The sequence below is a fragment of the Schistocerca americana genome, chromosome 9, assembly GCF_021461395.2.
Source record: "Schistocerca americana isolate TAMUIC-IGC-003095 chromosome 9, iqSchAmer2.1, whole genome shotgun sequence".
Lineage (NCBI taxonomy): Eukaryota > Metazoa > Arthropoda > Insecta > Orthoptera > Acrididae > Schistocerca > Schistocerca americana.
Genome location: NC_060127.1, coordinates 63,707,894 through 63,728,722, shown reverse-complemented (window position 1 = coordinate 63,728,722; position 20,829 = coordinate 63,707,894). Strand labels below are relative to the sequence as shown.

The following is a 20,829-nucleotide window of genomic DNA, read 5'->3' as shown; positions in this document are numbered from 1 at the left end:
TTTTAATTTTTTATAATATTCAAGACAAAAAATAGTAGCCGTGACTTTTGTAATGGCCCTCATATTATTTGAAAATGGGTAGTTATTTGAGCAGTCTGTTTGGATTGAGTGACAGGATGAACAGGGAGGGTTATTGGATGCTTTTGCTGCAAATAGTTCATCTTCATTTTTCTAAGTTGTTGTCAGTGGACCCAGACAAGGCTGCATCGGCATCAACCTGACCTGCACGGTTTTCTGCAGATCACCAGTGGCAGCAAAGCAAGGTGGGGGTGAGCAGCAAAAGAGGATGCGGCCTCCCCCTTCCTCCTCCACAGCAGAGGACGACGTTTACAACGCAGACACAGATGTCGACGATGATGGTTCGGGTACGCCATCGGACAGTGACCTCCCTCCACTTCCGCAGCTTCCGGACTTCTTCCGGGGAGCGACATTCCGCTTGGGGCCGTCTCTGTTGGAAGACACCGCAGAGAAGCTGAAGAGGTACATCACGGCCTACGGCGGGTGAGTGCAATGTAATTTTGTGGGGTATGGGGAAAAGTCTGGACACCTCTAACGAGAAGAGGACCCAGTGGTGGGAATTGATTTTTTAAAACTGTGTACACAATAATACAGATTAAGATGCCAGGTATCACACCATGCAGCCATTCATTCTGGTGGCCCCTTTTTGCAAGTAATTGAAAAAAAAATTTTTTTTTTTAATTTTGTGTGACCCTTGATAGTGTTAAAAAAACAAGCATCTTAGACATTTTTTGCGTGAGGTCTTCACATGCAGAGTCATGGGTTTGAACCTCTTCAGCTAAATTAATTATTTTTATTCAGATAACTGGTTTAAATGTATTTTTTTAAAAAAATTCATATTCCTTTGCCACATCATTTTAATCACTGTATGAAATTATTCATTTGTTCTCATTGTTTCTTTATATCTTTCCGTTAGTATACGTCGGACCCACGTGTCGCCACTATCAGTGACTGCAGACCGAGCACCGCCACACGGCAGATCTAAAGTCTTCCTAGCACTCGCCCCAGTTGTACAGCCGACTTTGCTAGCGATGGTTCACTGACAAAATACGCTCTCATTTGCCGAGACAATAGTTAGCATAGCCTTCAGCTACGTCATTTGCTATGACCTAGCAAGGCGCCATTACCAGTTACTATTGATGCTGTAAAACAGGTACCATCAAGAGCGATGTTCACCAATTATGGTTTAAAGTTAAGTATTCCAGCAGCTACGTACTTTTTTGCTAGTCTATAATTCCTTGACCTGTTCCAGACCTCACGCCAGCCTGCGTGAGCTAAAACGCGTGCCTTTCGGCTTCCTCTCATAGTGGGTTGGCTCTCTTGCCAATCCACAACACCTGGCTTTCGTGGTTCATTCTTCTTTTTCTGACTCGTATATATTACATCACACAATGTGTATTGATCACACAAAAATGTCATAGCCCCTCTGCTATAGCAAGAACAAACACTATTTATGGAACATAATACTTTATAGAAACACATAAGATACAGTGAAGTACAGGTTGTGCATGGCACTGAACACATTGACTGTACAACAGTGATCAGGTTACAGAATAGGCCGAGCACTCATTTGCTATCACTTAAATAATACCAACCCAGGTGGCCTATATAAGTGGGCCTGTGAACTGTATGGAAACTTGATTTCTGAAGTTGTGCACGTCATGAGTGAAGGTACATCACTCCTCCCTCCCAGGGGTGGGGAAACCACTTAATTAAAAACACTAGGCACAGAAATATACATGCTAACCACAGTAGGCAGAAATCTTAGACAGGGCTGAAATAGTGGTCGCCATGGATGCGGACAGACAGTGTGCCATGTAGAGAGATTTGTAATAAGCGTTCTCTACAGTGAGCCATTACCGATTTAGGAAGGACCCAACAAAATTGACAGGAGCTGCAGCATTGGCCAGCAAGAAAGAGATGCCTGTGGTGACACCTGTTGCTGAACACAATGGACGCAAATGGTGATAAGCCAAGTAATGTCCCCACCTATACCCGGCCAATATGAGTGCCACTGTGCCCTGTCTTCGGTACTGGAGGTCCTCCACTGACTGACATGCAGAAGCCACAGTACATTATGGCATAATGAAGCAGGAATCACCACCCGGGGAGCAGCGTGCTCTGTAGCTAACAGAAGAACCCCATCAAACACAGAAAGGCAGTGCTGGAGGGAGAATTAATTACGCAAGGAATCTGAGGCACGGTCGAGGGGGTTTTTTTCAGCCAACCTTGCTGCACTAAAGAGAGTACACAGTGAAGTACAGGATCCGCAGCAGCAGCTGATGCTGTCGTGGCACTAGTGATTGGGAAACCAATGACCACATTCTTGTTCTCATTATCTAAATAGAAACAAAGCAACTTGTCCTGATCAGTGCTGTGTCCGGCTTGATCAGAAGGCAAGATAAGCCATTGGCATTGGTGTGTTACGCCATCGGCTGGTAATGAATGTTATAATGATAACAGCAGATGAAGAGAGCCCACCATTGCAAACAGTGCACTGCCTTGTCTGGCACTGAAGCCAAAGGGTTAAAAAGAGCAACAAACAGCTTGTGATCCATCATTGTTACGGAGGTAGACAAACAGATGCTGAGGTTCATTCAACATTGTCTGTAGCAGCAAATTGTGACATCATTTTTACTCTCACATCCAAACATTGATATTGAAAACGATATTGAAAACATCATCACAGTCTTCTTCTCTGTTCTCGTCTTTCTTTTTCATCTTGGGTTGGCTTTTTTAATAATGTGGCAACTTCTGTCCTGCTGTAAGGCTTCATCTCCAATGAGGCAAAGCTTCTTCACATCACTCTGCATCTCTGTAGAAATTATTTAATTCACTATTGGCAATATTCAAGCAGTTCATCAAAAGCTAAAATAATACAAACATTAAGTACAGAGTGTTCTCGTATATACAGAACTACTCAAATATGTCATGTAAAAGCTGTACACTACAAAAAAGGTGACAATAATACATTGCTTACATTTTGCTTCTGCACATGTCATAGTTTAAAATCCTTCGACACATATCATGTCAACATCAAAAATATGCCGTTTCACTGGAGAAATACAGTAGCATCGCATGAGTGTTGTTACAGAAGAATGCTGAAGATTAGTTGCGTAGATCACGTAACTAATGAGGAGGTACCGACAGAATTGGGGAGAAGAGGAATTTGTGGCGCAACTTGACTTGAAGAAGGGATCGGTTGGTAGGACACATCCCGAGGCATCAAGTGATCACTAGTGTAGTACTGGAGGGAAGCATGGAGGGAAAAATCGGTAGAGGGAGACCAAGAGATGAATACACTAAGCATATCCAGAAGGATGTAGGTTTCAGTAGTTACTCAGAGATGAAACAGCTTGCACAGGATAGAGTAGCATGGAGAGCTGCATCCAACCAGTCTCTTGACTGAATACAACAACAACAACAACAACAACAACACATATGAGTGTGAAGCTCTGTTCATCATGAGATGATGTAAATTACATGAAATATTACCAGTGTTAACATCATTCACGTTAATTTTTACAAATAATGTTCTAGCGCACTGCTAACATGTAAACAAAGGTGATTGGTGCAAAAATACATTCACAAGTCAAGGCTTACTTTTTTACTCCTTGGTTCTAGAGCCCTTGAAGGGCCTTGGCCTGCATCACAATATCCTGCCATTCTATCCGATCCATGGCTTTCCGTCTCCATTCTCTTGACACCCAGCTTTTTCATGTCTTCTTCAACTCCATCTACACATGTCTTTGTGGGGCGTCCCCTCCGCCATCTGCCTCCAGCCTTGCCATCAAAAATCCTCTTGCATGCTCTGTCTTCTTCCATTCTGACCACGTGCCCTGCCCACCGCAGTCTTCTTATTTTAATGGTAGTGACAATGTCAGGTCCTTCAAAAAGGTGTTGTAGTTCTGTACTTGTACAAATGCGCCAACCATTTTGATCATATATTGGGCCATATATTTTACGTAGCACCTTCTCTCCCATATGCTAAGGATCCTTTCCTCATTTACAGTCATGGTCCACGTTTCGGCACCATACATAACAACTGGTCTTATAATTGTTTTGTAAATTAGCATTTTGGATTTTCATGATAGAAGCGAACTCCTAAGCATGGGTAAAGCGGAAAAGTAGCCTCTGTTACCTGCTGCTATTCTGGCTTTCACCTCACTGCCAATGTCATTTGTCTCTCTGATAGTTGACCCAAGGTACTTGAAGTCTCTCACCCTTTCAAACTCCCTGTTGGCTATCCTGAGATTTGGTAGGTTTTGTTGGTTGGTCATTGCCGTATACTTGGTCTTTTCGACATTGACTGTCAGGCCAAGTTCCCTTGCACCTTTCTCCAGTTGTTGATAGCATCGCTTAGCACAACAGTGTTTCGTGCGAGTAATGCCACATTGTCAGCATAGGCTAGGTACTGTAGTGAACGATTTAAGAAGGTTCCTCCTTTATTTAACTCCATCTGACTTACGACTTTTTCTAGGCGAAGGTTGAATGGTAATGAAGAGATATTGTCACCCTGTCTAAGTCCCTTCTTCACTTCCACTTCTCTGGAGATTTCACCCTGTATTTTTACTTTACAGTTGGTTTCGCTGAGAGTCATCATAGAAAGTTTAATGAGCTTCTTAAGTATTCCAGCCTCTTCCATTACATTCCACAATGCCACTCTTGAGATGCTATCATAGGCATGTTTAAAGTCAATATAAAGCTGGTGTATGTTAATTTAATCGTAACATTTTTCTAGTATGCGCAATGTGAATATCTGGTCAGTTGTTAACCTATTTCTTCTAAAGCCACTCTGATAGTCTCCAACTCTTTCTTCCACATGTGGAGTAAGCCTGCGGGTTAGAATCTTGGAGAAAACTTTGTATGTAGTATTTAGTAGGGAGATTCCTCAATAGTTCTGGCAGTTTAATTTATCTCCTTTTTTATGTATGGGGCACATTATAGCTGTTTTCCACTCCTTTTGCATGCTCTCCTCTTGCCATATATTCAGTATTATTTTATGAATTGTTTTCCACAGCGTTTCCTCACCATATTTGAGAAGTTTGGCGTGGATCTGATCTTCTCCAGGTGCCTTATTGTTTTTCAAGGTCTTAATGGCTTGCATCACTTCCCCCAGTGTAGGTTCTGATGTTAAAACCTCTGGTCCATAGTAAGTTAGTTCCACCAGTCCCTCTAGTTCTAACTCTTCTACTTCTGGGTTCAGTAACTCTTGGAAGTATTCTGCCCACCTGTCAAGTATTTTATTACCATCCCCTATCAAATCCCCTTCTTTGTTCCTACAGATATTTGTTCTGGCTTGGAACCCGGTCTTTCCTTCTTTTATCTTTTGGTACATTTCATGACTTTGCTTCTCTTCTCCTAGCTGTTCAATTTCTTCCAGTTTTTTTTTTTTTTTTTTTCTTTTCTAGTGCTCTTTTCTTCTCTGCAGACCCTTTTCGCTACATGGCGCTTTTCATTATATTCATTCAGGTTTGCTCGAGTTCTTCTCTGCAATAATTTAATTCATGCTATATTAAATCCTCAATTCTTCTCATACATTCTTCATCAAACCAATCTTCCTTCCTTTGAGCTTGTTTAGATCCTGAAACCTCTCCAGCTGCCTCGAGGATTGCAGTCTTACATTGTTTCCACATTACTTCTATATGTTCATTTGATGTGCCGGTCTCATTCTTAATCCCCTTTTCTATTTTCGTCTGATATGCTCTCCATATTTCTTCTAACTTCAGTTTTTTAATGTCAAACATCTTTTGTTGTGGCCTTTTTGTTTACTCAATAGTGAGATCTTCTGTGTATATTTAATTCTCACTAGATGGTGGTCTGAATTGCAGTCAGCTCCACGTTGGCCTCTAACATCCATTATGTCCGATCCGTGTCTCCGATCAATCAATATATGGTCTATCTGATTTCTGGTTTGTCCATCTGGTGAAATCCATGTTTCTTTGTGTATTTTTTTGTGTGGGAAACATGTACTGCTGACAGTCATGTTTTTGCTTATAGCAAAATCTACAGCTCTTAGTCCATTGTTGTTTGATATTTCCTGGAGGCTATGTCTTCCTATGGTTGGTTGAAAGGCCTCGTCTTTTCCTATTTTTGCTTTCAGGTCTCCTGTTAATATCTTGACGTCATATTTGGGAGCCTAATCATACAGTTGTTCTACCTTGCTATAAAACTCGTCCTTTTGTTGTTCATCTGCCTCCTCCGTGGGTGCATTTACATTTATGATTGTAATGTTGAAACATTTTCCCCTTAATCTTAATATGGACATCCATTCATTGATTGGTTGGAAGCACGTCACCGCATGTTTCTGTTCTTTAGCAACAACAAAACCTGTTCCAAAGGTATTCATCCTCCTGCCACTATAGTAGATAGTGAAATTTCACGCATCCATTATGTCACTCTCCTTCCACCTAATTTCCTGGAGAGCCAATATTTTTATACTGTAGTTGCTTACTTGTGTTAGCAGTTGATGTAGCGCTCCAGCTTCCTATAGGCTCCGCACATTTCATGTTCCTATGTACATATCTCTTATCCTTTTTTTGTTTGCTGGGGTCATCATGGAAATATCTGTCTGGCTTACTCCTTTGCTAGCATTCGCAACAATTGATGTTTTACAGGGGAAGATTGTTAATCTTCTGCCCAACTGTTTGGGGGGGGGGGGGTTGCCCCTTACAGCTCACAGGGTAGCTGGCTCCATGTTCAAGGGAGCATACTTAGCCTTTGTAGATCCCTCTACTAACAGCATGGCAGCAGATGATTTGTATCGGGTTTACTCCCTTAGGGAGACTGGCTTTACCACGCCTCTAGAGCCTTCCCTGCTCTATGTTGTAGGATGTTAAGAATGATAAGGGAAAGGGATAGACTTAGGATAGGACCAGACAGGAGATAGGTCGTTGGGGACACACTTCGTATGGCTCATCCCCATTGACCTGTCCGGGGTGGGTGGCCCTGCTGGTAGTTACGCTACCGCCGGCATAGCCCTCTCGACCAAGAGCACGCAAACCTCCTCGCCCGCACGGACAGTGCTACGTTAAGGTGGTGTCCCCTGAGGAGGCCCAAGTCAAGACTGCCAGTGCACTAATCGGAGTTGATACATTTCAACAATAACAGTTATAAGCTCCATGTCACAACATCTTTTTACATCAGTTGACAACATACAACTTGTTACGTGATGATATAGTCATAAGGAGCAAAGGGACAGGATAGGAAAATTTATTTATAATAAAGTGGCATAAAAATACAAATGTTATCTGTTCTAAATGTCTCGCAGTGGCTTGGGCGCTCATACAGAACATGGCAACACTATTCTTACATAATACTTTGTTTGCGTATATATTGCAACTGCTGAAAGAACATAGAGGGTGCAAAAAGCATGCGAGTGATACAGCCAGGCATAGGTAGTCTTGGCTTGTAAGTGTATTTTTGTGCCAAGGGCCTGACCTTTCATGTAAACAGAGTGTTAGAACATCGATTTGAAACTATTTATATGAATTCTGTTGACATTGGTAGCATTTCATGTAATTTACAACATTTCATGACATACAGAGTTTAACACTTATCTGATATTACTGTAAATCTACAGTGATAAGACATACCTTGACGACGACATGTATACATGTCAGAGGATTTTAAAGTCTGACATGCTGAAGCAAAATTAAGCAGTGATTATTATCGTGAGTTTTGCAATGTACTACCGTCTACATGACATGTTTGTGTAGTTATTTATATACGAGTACATTCTGTGCTTCATTTTTGTGTTATTTTAGCTTTTTCAGTATCACCTGAAAGTGATCCTTGCATTAAGATGCCCCGCCAGTATGCCACCGATATAGTTGCACTATTGGTTGGAGGATGGCATTCGCGTATCGTACAGCCTTTGCAGCTCCTTCCATGACCACCAGCGGTGTACATCAGCCCCACATAAGGCCACCCCAAAACAGCAGAGAACCTCCACCTTGCTGCACTCGCTGGACAGTGTGTCTAAGGCATTCAGCCTGACCGGGTTACCTCCAAACACGTCTCCGATGATTGTGTGGTTGAAAGCATATGCGACACTCATCAGTGAAGAGAATGTGATGCCAATCCTGAGTGGTCCATTCGGCGTGTTGTTGGGCCCATCTGTACTGCGCTGCATGGTATCGTGGTTGCAAAGGTGGACCTCGCCATTGATGTTGGGAGTGAAGTTGTGCATCATGCAGCCTATTGCACACAGTTTGAGTCGTAACATGACGTCCTGTGGCTGCACAAATAGCATTATTCAACAAGTTGGCATTGCGGTCAGGGTTCCTCCGAGCCATAATCTGTAGGTAGCAGTCATCCACTGCAGTTGTAACCCTTGGGCAGCCTGTCATCGACAGTTCCTGTCTCTCTGTATCTCCTCCATTTCCGAACAACATATCTTTGCTTCACTCCGAGATGCCTGGACACTTCCCATCCTGGCACAAAGTAATAATGCTGACACAATCAAACCGCGATACTGACTGTCTAGGCATGGTGGAACTACAGACAACACGAGCCGTGTATGTCCTTTCTAGTAGAACAACTGTAACTGATTGGCTGTTGGACCCCCTCCATCTAATAGGCATTGCTCATGCATGGTTGTTTGCACCTTTGGGCAGGTTTAGTGATGTCTCTAAACAGTCAAAGGGGCTGTGTCTGATACAATATCCACAGTCAATGTCGATCTTCAGGAGTTTTGGGAACTGGGATGATGCAAAACCTTTTTTTGATGTGTGTACTTAAAAATTTCATTTCTTGGGGATGTGACATTATCAAGAATACTGTCTGTGGCTTTTGTGGCATCAGGGCTGAAGTTGCTGTTGTGAACTCGTTTGTTATTCTACTGATGCTTAAGGTTCTGATTAATTAAGCGGAATATACGGAGTGAGGAAGACATAAGAAACAGACTAGCACTGGCAGAAAGGGTGTGCTTGTCCAAGAGAAGTACGCTAGTATCAAACATAGGGCTTAATTTGAGGGAGATATTTTTGAGAATGTACGTTTGGTGCACATCATTGTATGATAGTGAAACATGGACTGCGGGAAAACTGGAACAGAAGAGAATCAAAGCATCTGAGATTTGGTGCTGCAACAGAATGTTGAAAATTAGGTGGGCTGAAAAGATAAGGAATAAGATAAGGAGAATAGGTAAGGAGAGAAATGTACGGAAAATACTGACAAGAAGAAGGGTCAGGATGGTGGAACATCTATTAAGACATCACAGAATAACTTTCATGGTATCAGAGGTAGCTGTAGTGGTAAAAACTGTAGAGAAAGACAGATATTGGAATATGTCCAATAAATAATGGAGGATGTAGGTTGCAATTGCTAATCTGAGCTTAAAAGGTTGGCACAGAAGAGTAATTCATGGCAGATCACATTAAACCAGTCAGAAGACTGATGAAAAAAAAAAAAAATAGTAATAATAAATGACGTTGATTTATGTGACACACTGTGTGATAAAGAGTTCATAAAAGTTCTTCTACTCATTTCCAGAATTACATCACATTCTTGAAGTCCTCCTCTACATTGTGCCTGATGAATATAATATAGGTATTACATCAGTGTGTGTGGTGTGTGTGTGTGTGTGTGTGTGTGTGTGTGTGTGTGTGTGTGTCTGTATGCATTAATCTTAAAGTGAGATGGTTCTTTTTATTATTTACTTTGTTTTCATATGCATCATGTGATAGTGTGGCAGACTGTTATTGAATATTCTTTACACAGACTTCTAACAGTAAAACAGGTTTCTGTTTTGTAGCACATTACCATTTATGCTTGCTAGTTAAGACACTCCCCACCCTCCATGAAACCATGGACCTTGCCGTTGATGGGGAGGCTTGCATGCCTCAGCGATACAGATAGCCGTACCGTAGTTGCAACCACAATGGAGGGGTATCTGTTGAGAGCCCAGACAAACATGTGGTTCCTGAAGAGGGGGCAGCAGCCTTTTCAGTAGTTGCAGGGGCAACAGTCTGGATGATTGACTGATCTGGCCTTGTGACACTAAACAAAACGGCCTTCCTCTGCTGGTACTGCGAACGGCTGAAAGCAAGGGGAAACTACAGCGTAACTTTTCCTGACGGCATACAGCTCTATTGTATGGTTACGTGACGATGCCGTGCTCTTGGGTAAAATATTCTGGAGGTGTCCATTTGGATCTCTGGGCGGGGACTACTCGGGAGGACATTGTTATCAGGAGAAAGAAAACTGGTGTTCTACGGATCGGAGCATGGAATGTCAGATCCCTTAATTGGGCAGGTAGGTTAGAAAATTTAAAAAGGGAAATGGATATGTTAAAGTTATATATAGTGGAAATTAGAGAAGTTCGGTGGCAGGAGGAACAAGACTTTTGGTCAAGTGAATACAGGGTTATAAATACAAAATCAAATAGGGGTAATGCAGGAGTAGGTTTAATAATGAATAAAAAAATAGGAGTGCGGGTAAGCTACTACAAACAGCATAGTGAACGCATTATTGTCGCCAAGATAGACACGGAGCCCAGGCCTACCACAGTAGTAAAAATTTATATCCCAACTAGCTCCGCAGATGACGAAGAGATTGATAAAATGTATCATTCAGATAGTGAAGGGAGACAAAAATTTAATAGTCATGGGTGACTGGAATTCGATAATAGGAAAAGGGAGAGAAGGAAACGTAGTAGGTGAATATGGATTGGGGGTAAGAAATGAAAGAGGAAGCTGCCTGGTAGAATTTTGCACAGAGCATCACTTAATCATAGCTAACACTTAGTTCAAGAATCATGAAAGAATGTTGTATACATGGAAGAGGCCTGGAGACACTGGAATGTTTCAGATAGATTATATAATGGTAGGACAAAGATTTAGGATCCAGGTTTTAAATAGTAAGACATTTCCACGGACATATGTGGACTCTTTGACGACACACTACTGGTTATTAACTGTAGATTAAAACTGAAGAAACTGCAAAGAGGTGGGAACTTAAGGAGATGGGACCTCGATAAACTGACAGAACTAGTGGTTGTAGATAGTTTTAGGGAGAGCATTAGGGAACGATTGACAAGAATGGGGGAAAGAAATAAAGTAGAAGAAGAATGGGTAGCTTTGAGATATGAAATAATGAAAGCAGCAGAGGATCAAGTAGGTAAAAAGATGAGGGCTAGTAGAAATCCTTGGGTAACAGAAGATATATTGAATTTAATTGATGAAAGGAGAAAATATAAAAATGCAGTGAATGAAGCAGGCAAAAAGGAATACAAACATCTCAAAAATGAGATCGACAGGAAGTGCAAAATGGCTAAACAAGGATGGCTAGAGGACAAATGTAGGGATGTGGAGGCGTATCTCACTAGGGGTAAGATAGATACTGCCTACAGGAAAATTAAAGAGACCTTTGCACAAAAGAAAACCACTTGGATGAATATCAAGAGCTCAGATGGAAACCCAGTTCTAAACAAAGAAGGGAAAGCAGAAAGGTGGAAGGAGTATATAGAGGGTCTATACAAGGGTGATGTACTTGAGGGCAGTATTATGGAAATAGAAGAGGATGTAGATGAAGATGAAATGGGAGACATGATACTGTGTGAAGAGTTTGACAGAGCACGGAAAGACCGAGTCTAAACAAGGCCCCGGGAGTAGACAACATTCCATTAGAACTACTGATTGACTTGGGAGAGCCAGTCCTGACAAAACTCTACCATCTGGTGAGGAAGATGTATGAGACAGGCGAAATACCCTCAGACTTCAAGAAGAATATAATAGTTCCAATCCCAAAGAAAGCAGGTGCTGACAGATGTGAAAATTACCGAACTATCCGTTTAATAAGTCACAGCTGCAAGATACTAACACGAATTCTTTACAGACAAATGGAAAAACTAGTAGAAGCCGACCTCGGTGAAGATCAGTTTGGATTCCGCAGAAATGTTGGAACACGGGAGGCAATACTGACGCTACGACTTATCTTAGAAAATAGATTAAGGAAAGGCAAACCTACATTTCTACCATTTGTAGACTTAGAGAAAGCTTTTGACAATGTTGACTGGAATACTCTCTTTCAAATTCTAAAGGTGGCAGGGGTAAAATACAGGGAGCGAAAGGCTATTTACAATTTGTACAGAAACCAAATGGCAGTTATAAGAGTCGAGGGGCTTGAAAGGGAAGCAGTGGTGTGGAGGGGAGTGAGACAGGGATGTAGCCTATCCCCAATGTTATTCAATCTGTGTATTAAGCAAGCAGTAAAGGAAACAAAAGAAAAATTCAGAGTAGGAATTAAAATCCATGGAGAAGAAATAAAAACTTTGAGGTTCGCCGATGACATAGTAATTCTGTCAGAGACAGCAAAGGACCTGGAAGAGCAGTTGAATGGAATGGATAGCGTCTTGAAAGGAGGATATAAGATGAACATCAACAAAAGCAAAATGAGGATAATGGAATGTAGTCGAATTAAGTCGGGTGATGCTGAGGGAATTAGATTAGGAAATCAGACACTTAAAGTAGTAAATGAGTTTTGCTATTTTGGGAGCAAAATAACTGATGATGGTCGAGGTGGAGAGGATATAAAATGTAGACTGTTGATGGCAAGGAAAGCGTTTCTGAAGGAGAGAAATAAGTAGTTTCTGAAAGTATTTGTATGGAGTGTAGCCACGTATGGGAGTGAAACATGGACGATAAATAGTTTAGACAAGAAGAGAATAGAAGCTTTTGAAATGTGGTGCTACAGAAGAATGCTGAATATTAGATGGGTGGATCTGATAACTAATGAGGAGGTATTGAATAGAATTGGGGAGAAGAGGAATTTGTAGCACAACTCGACTAGAAGAAGGGATCGGTTGGTAGGACATGTTCCGAGGCATCAAGGGATCACCAGTTTAGTATTGGAGGGTAAAAATCGTGGTGGGAGACCAAGAGATCAATACACTAAGCAGATTCAGAAGGATGTAGGTTGCAGTAGGTTCTGGGAGATGAAGAAGCTTGCACAGGATAGAGTAGCATGGAGAGCTGCATCAAACCAGTCCCTGGACTGAAGACCACAGCAACAACAACAACAGTTAAGACATTATTGTATATAAAACATAATTTCTTGACTGGCTTCATACAAGATTACGTAATGCTTTGGTTCATGTTTTGAGAAAGGTATTGCCTCTCGTGCACTAGTCAGGATGTAAATAATGCTCTACTGTCTTCTCTTTGTTTCAGAGATGTCACCTCAAGTGTTGAAAGTGCCAACTATCTCGTAACTGACAGAATAAAAGACTGTGAAAAAGTAAGTACACTGAAGAAACAGTGAGTATGTAATTTACAGTTGCAGTAGTCTTTGTGATTATATGGTCAGTACAAAGTGCATAATAATATAAACTGTCATACTATGTTGCTTCTACGTATGATAGCAATGGGTACTAAGTGAGACGGCATGATAAATGCAGAGTAAATTATAGTGTGAAACTCAGTGTTTGGTAAATGAGGTTTACTTACTATATGGTAAATGAGGTTTACTTACTATAATGTTCCAGAAATTCAGAGATAGAGTAAAAGCAGTGGTCAAGCAAGAACTGTTTAGATTTTACCTTAAATATGTTTAAAGTTGGTATGGATTTTAAATAAGGAGACATATGGCTGAACTCCAGTACGATATATTCCTATTTTGGACAAGTTTGTTCTTACTGCATTTGTGTGTGGTTTCAGCTTCTGCCTAGTTTCATATGCATGTATATCATAGTTATGTTTGAAGATGTTTTCTTTCTTTTAAATGCTGCCATTTGTAAAGTTTAGTACTTAATATACATATATTCAAACAAGGCAGAGGTAGTATTTTGAGACCAAAAGAGGGGTCTACAGGAATCCCTGCATTCAGCTTTCGTCATCACCCTGATAACTTTTTTCTTTACTTTAATTGTGGAATTCTCCCAAATAATTATTCCATACATCAGTAGTGACTGTATACTACCATCATATGTGGTCATCACTGATGAGCAGTTGGTATGGTGAGCGAGAATCCTAACAATGCACATACAAGTATTCAATTTTTTATTAAGATTTGCTAATGTGCATCACCTACTTCAAATCTTCCTGAATATCCATGCTTAAAAATTTTGTACAACTCACGTTGGTGACATTTTTTCCTTCAATGGTGTACAAGGTTTGCAGGATAGAGGTTTTGCATGGTGCAAAACTTAACTGCCACAGTTCTTTCAGAATTTATAATGAGACTATTAGTCCTGAACCACAGTGCTAAGCTACGCATAACCGATGTTGCACTTTCCTGCAGATTTGCCTCAGTGTGTGATTTAATTAAGAATATTCATGGAATTTGCAAAAAGTACTGTGGTTCCATCATTTTAGTAGCCAAGTCATTTACATACAGCGGAAATAGGACACAGCACAGAACTGACCCTTATGGAACTCCATAAGTGATTATCCCTCCCCTCCCCCGCCCCCCCCCCCCCCTTATTGCTGCAAAAGGTAGAAATATGTGTGATTCACTGTCTTTATATTTTATGTCTTTTAATCTGTTGATGATTATTAAGATTTGATCGGATTCACATTTCAGATTGCCCTATAATTACTTATGCAAAAGAATGTCATGATCAGTAACATCAAAGGCTTTTCTAAGATCAAGAAATATTCTAGGCATGCGTTGCTTTTAGTATTTCATTTAAAAAGGCACAAATTGCAGATGGGGTTGAGTTTCCAGTCCTTAACCCATGTTGTAAGTCATCTAAGAAGGCTGTTAATCTTCTAAAGAACACTGTTTTCATAAATTTGGTGAAGCCTAACAAAACTGACACTGGCCTATAATTAGCAGTTTTGTGTTTTGCACCCTTCTTAAGCAGAGGTGTTACTTTTGCAGTTTTAGTTTATTTGGAAATACACCACTCTTGAATGACGAATTTATTATGTCTAATTGTGGTTCCGTTGCACTAGCTTTGATGATATCATCTGGTATCTCATGAGCACTCATTTAATATGTATTAGGCAATCCTTTAATAATTTTTACAACTCCTCAGGTGGTGTTGGATATGTGAATAATGTATTTGCTTGAATTTTTTGATCTGACTGTACTATCTTACTGTCTGGCTGTTTGTCACGATGCGAGTTTATCAACTGCTGCACTATGTTTGAGAAATAATGACAGAATGCACTAGCTGTTTGTCTGGGTTAGGTCAGCTTATTGTTGTTCACAATCAGCTCTATATTACTGTGAGTAACTGACCTTGCACACATTTCTCATCCTATAATTTGCCAGGTTGCTTTAGTTTTTTGCTCAGAATTACACATTAGTTTTTGTCGCCCTTGCCCCCTCCTGTGTCAGTATTTGTTTGTATTTTTTGAGTAGGTAATAAAATCAGGACTAATATTTCACTTGGAGTATTGGGACAGTCTCATCTCATTTTGACATAATATCTTTAGCCCTTTTGTGATCTCCCCCCTCCCCCCCCCCCTTTTTTTTCTTCAGAGTTGAATGTCTTTTTCTTGAGAAAAGGTATTTTTAAAAAAGCTTAAATGTGGCCATAAACTTGTTGTATGGTTCATTGGTATCATTTAAGATAAATATAGATTAATGTGAAATCAGCTCTTGAAGTTAGTGGAGTAGCTGGTTTATATTGAACTGGTCCCTTTTACACTCTCCAATGAAAATACTTTGCAAATCTGATTATCAAGTACTTCACTTATATAATTATGTGAGGAGATGAATACACAGTTTTTGAGGTCATTGGGCCTATTGATGATGATCCTGATTCTCCTTTTAATTCTATGAATCTACAGTTTCCGTTGAGACTTGTGTTGTTCTCCATTGCAAGTGATGGGGCCATTCGTTACGTACTGCAGAACTGGTTAGATGCGACAATGTTTCTACTGTGGGCAGTGGCGTCTGTGTGTGTGTGTGTGTGTGTGTGTGTGTAGTGGTATATCCTTTACTAGCCTCTCTCTCTCTCTCTCTCTCTCTCTCTCACACACACACACACACACACACACACACACACACACACACACACATGGAATCAATCGTAATAATTATGAATTTCCTCCAATAATTAAAATTTAACGAATGACATGGCAAAAATTGCAATTTTTTGGTGACCTGTAAGTGGAAGCAAATAAAGTGCTCAAAAGGATGCACAAGAGCAAAACATTTTTTACCACTTGAATTCTCAACATTTTTTACTTTTCACATTTTTGATAGATAGTTGGTATGCTTGTTCTGTTCTGCCCCTTTTAGAATTTTGATTACATCAAACAATAGATGCCTCTGTGATGAAGCCATCATGATACAGTGCTTACACGGAAAGCTTGAAACTGTAAATGAGTGCCATTGCTGAAAGGAAGGTGTTGAGTCCGACTTCCCTATTTAAATGAAACTGTAAAGAATAAAAAGGAGCTAGTAAGGGGTATTGGACCCGACCATACCCTGAAATCTTGACTGTGGTGACAGACTGATCTATGGCGTAGCCCGAGTTCTGGATTAGGTTGGAAGGTGATTCTTTGATTGTGAGTTAAAAGTTGTGGCAACAGATTCACCTGTGGTAATTCCTAATGTTTACATTCCCAATATATTTAATGGATTTTGGAATATTTGATGAAATTTTCACATAAAAACTAAAATTGCAAGATAAATTCGGAGAACCTGTATCAGATAGTGGACGTAGATGAGTATTTTGATGCATACTACATACATATTTGTTATATGAACTACAAGAAATGCAGAGGCGGTGGACGCTACAACGTAGAGTGTGATAGTGACCACCAACACCCCGCCCCTTTCCCCTTGCCAACCTCACAAGAAAGTAATGTAGATTAAATATTCATGCGCTTAGCAATTTGTAATAGGAGCATGTTTTGAGAACTTAGCTTTTATTTGTTTTGGGATTGTATATGATAATTTGTAACTTAATTTATGGCTGAAAGTAATTCAGATTAAATTCTGATCCAAATGTCACAATGATGATTTGTGAGCCTTTGAATATTTTAAAATCATAGATAACTGTTGGCGGTATACTGCAGTGTTGAATATTCTTCCTCTTGGAAATTTGTTTTAATGGTGGGGTTGTGTTCTCTATTGATGTCATGCACATGTACCTTAATTATATATATCCCTGTAATTGTCACAGATTAAATGCTCTTCATTTCACTAGACTAATTGAAGTATTCGGATATAAACAACTCATCAGAGGCAACCCAAATAATACTATTGATGCAAAACAAATGTCAGTATGCAGTTCCTTCTGTTTGTAAATGTATGCCATATACTATAGCTTAATTATGTCATGGTCATTGTGGGTAGTCTCAATTGCCCCACCTTGCATTTTTTCCTTGGGTGTGATTTCATTCTCAACATAAAATGTGTCATGAGACACAAGCAATATGCTTCCATGGATGTGATACTGAAGTAATCTTTTTCACTTGGATACTCAATAACATTCCCTACTCACTGTTCTTGCGTCTTTAAGTTAAAACCCTGTGACACACGGTCTTTATGAAGCCCCATATATGCTCATTAAATGGATCACAGATGTAGAGAAATGTGCAATATGAGTTGTTGATTTTGACCAGTGACATGGAAAACGTGACAAACTCAGTAGACAATGTGGCGACTATAACATGACGTTATTAACTATTTGTTTCTTCAAACTAACTGAGCTACAGATCCATCTGTTAGTATAACCAGGCTTTTTTAGTATCATCTTCACTGGATTTTCAGTCTGTCACCAAGTTTTTGTCTTTTACTTTTACATTTGTTGGCTTCACCAACTAAAAACAAAACCATGAATATATGCATCAAAAGGTGTCATGACATCAGTCATTAACATTACATCACTAGCCAAAGCCGACAGTTTGTATCGATCATTCCTCTTGACTCTGCATACTAACATGAAAATTAATAATTTGTGAGTGGTGTAATGTATTATGTGAGAAATTTTATCCTTAAATACAGTTTCACTGTCATCAGAAAATATGTTTGATTTCCTTACTGAGGAAGAGCATTATGCATCTGTTTGAAGGAAGGCAGATGTTAGTACGAATTTATTGTGTTGCACATACGCTACTAATAAGTGTGACCTGTTAGAGTTGCATGTATAATGAGAGGATGTGAGGATACCATATTACTACCGATTTAAGTTGAGTATATATAAGAATCTGCAACATGCTTCATTTGAAATAATCAAACAAAAATCTTGTTCATCTAATTGGGGACACCTTGGCGGTACACTGCCTTGGGCCTTCTATAACTTCACAAAATTTGAAGTCGCCTTCATTTGTGCCATCCAAGAGTCAACACTAAACACAATCTGTAGGGTGTAGTACACCATCGTCGTCTAAATTATATACCTGAATGATGTAGCGCAGATCCTTTGTCGTCATTAAGTCTCTCTTGTATAACTAATGATACAAAGTATCACTGAAGACTGAAGCGTGAATAGCAGAAATGAGCACCACGGACATGAAAAGGATCATGGCAGCAAGACCGTAGACACCTCTGACGGTTTGCATGGTTATAGAACATCCCCACGTCTGCTACCCATAGATGCCAGTCGAGCTCTTGTGCAAATTTCTTTGTTTTGTTGTGATGACAAATTGTAGTCAAGCTCCGTTTAGTGACATATTCTTAAACAAGTTAACACTGAATGCTCTTCTGGCGCATACTAAACATGTGTCGAGGAAATGTGTTCAAAATATCTTGAAATAAATGATGAAGTGATTTCTGGTGGAGTAAAATGTGTGGTGATGGTATCATGACAAGTGACACACTTTAAGAGACAAACACAAAATTGTTAAAAAATTTAGGGAGGAATACGCGAAAGCATGGCCCTGTATACTGCGCTCCCCCAAATCTACGTGTTTTTCAGTGTGTGTAGGCAGGATTTTCTAGGTGCGCATGGTGGAAGAGAAGATTGCCACAAACACATGGCTAGCAAAATTCATTCAGATACAGGTAAGCTGAGGGACACAAACAAGAATTTAACAATTTTAGTAAATTCTTGAAAGATGAAAGTTTGGTAACAAACACAGAGCTGTTATTGACGACATTCCTTGTTGAGCACAACTTGAGTTTAGCATGCAGTGACCATCCAGGAAGTTTGTTCAAGAAAATGTTCCCCAATTCGAAAATAGCCTCCAAGTACCAAGAACCAAAAAGGGAGTGTTAGTTAAAAGTGTGGCTTCGAGGGAAAGGTAACAAAGTTAATGAAATGCTAGTCCCTTGCCCTGGCAACAGACGGCAGTAACGATACGAATGGCGAAAAACTCTACCCAGTAGTGTCGCTTTTTGATGCTGAAAACATGCAGATGAACTGTAATTCTGTCGATTTGAGAATCTGACGACAACACGGGCAAAGGAATATTCAGTGTTTTGGATAATGAACTAAAGAAGTGGGAGATGCCATGGCATAACTATGTAGGTTTCTCATGTGACAATGCAAATAATTTGACTGGTGTTTCCAAAGGCGTAAGTTCTTTTATTTGTAAAGAAAATACCAATATTCACGTTTGAGGCTGCGATTGTCATCTTGCACACTTAGCTGCTCAAAAGGGCTGTAATGGTCTTATAAATATTAATACTGAGCAGTTTTTAATTTATATTTCTTATTACTTGCTAAAGAGTTCAAGGAGGCAAAATGCTTTAAAGCTTTGTCTTCGGTGAAAAATCACACAAAATATTGGCGTCTGTTTCTACTAGGCAGTTGTCTGTCTTACTGCGCACATTAAGGGTCTTAGAACAGTGGCACTCGAAGATGTTCCTCTGTGAATGGTATCCTGATACGGCCACCTCAAAATTTCTACAAGTTAAGGCACAGTTTGAAAATCCGTATAATAAACTTTATCTTTTGTTTCTCAGTTCTGTTCTTCCACTTATCAGCTCCTTTAAATGTATTCCTCCAACTAGGGGCCGCACTTATTCGTACACTTCATTCAGAGTTAAATAATCTTTTCAGTGAACTTTATTGTTCGCTTTATGAAATCATCCACAGTTCCGGAGTCTGATAGTAATTTGCTTCATGTGACATTTCGATCTGTTAAATAATAGAAAAATGACAGTGAGTTGGTCATTGGAGCAAACATGAGGGCTTACATTAAAGGAAGTTGCTCTAGCAGAAGCTACATTGAAAATTTTTTATTCAGATGTCATACTGTTCTGTACAAAAACATGTGAGTGCATTGTCAACAAAGAGCCAAATAAAGATACATACTGAAGTTGACAAAGAGTTCAGTCCGTGCTAATTTGATACATTCTTTTCTGAAAAGGATGAGAAGGCGGACAGAATTTGGTATGAGACTTCAGAACTCACTGATGTTGCAGAAGCAAGAAAGTACTCTTCACTGAGTAAGCTCATGATAGCTGTTCTTCTAGTACCACATTGATTCGCCAGTGGATAGTTTTTAGTTTGATGAGGAAGAACAATACAGAATTTCATGCTAATATGAACACAGAACTGTTTAAGTGCTCTGTTAGTGCAGAGGATGCATACGATTTCGAAAGAAGCAGCATGTCACCAGAGTACTTTCAACAAACAGGAGCTGCTAGCTGCTGGGGGGGGGGGGGGGGGGGGGGGCAACTAGAGTATTCCATTCAAAAAATGATTCTTCAGTTGTACTTCAGAGATATAGTGCAGATCAATTGTGTGTTGATTTTTCAATAATTTCTGATTTAGCGATGCATCAAAAATATCCTGCCACAACCCCCTCCCACTCCTTGCATTATCCGGCGCATTACTTATAAGTTGGCATCTCTGCACACATCATTACACATTCAGAACTTCTTCTTCTTCTACTGCTGCTGAGGCGGAGGAGGGGATTAGGAGTAGGAGTTGTCAAGCATATATAATTTCAATTTATGTCT

The 20,829-nt window shown here is 40.0% G+C and overlaps 1 protein-coding gene across 1 annotated transcript in view; it reads left to right on the top strand.

The window, feature by feature from the left end:
* LOC124551245 (DNA repair protein XRCC1-like) overlaps positions 1-20,829 on the top strand; it is a 65,054-nt gene that overhangs the window by 43,346 nt on the left and 879 nt on the right. The window contains exons 12-13 of the mRNA XM_047126239.1: positions 241-501; positions 13,191-13,257. Of these exons, the coding sequence (XP_046982195.1) occupies positions 241-501; positions 13,191-13,257 (328 nt within the window). The remainder of the gene's footprint in view (positions 1-240; positions 502-13,190; positions 13,258-20,829) is intronic.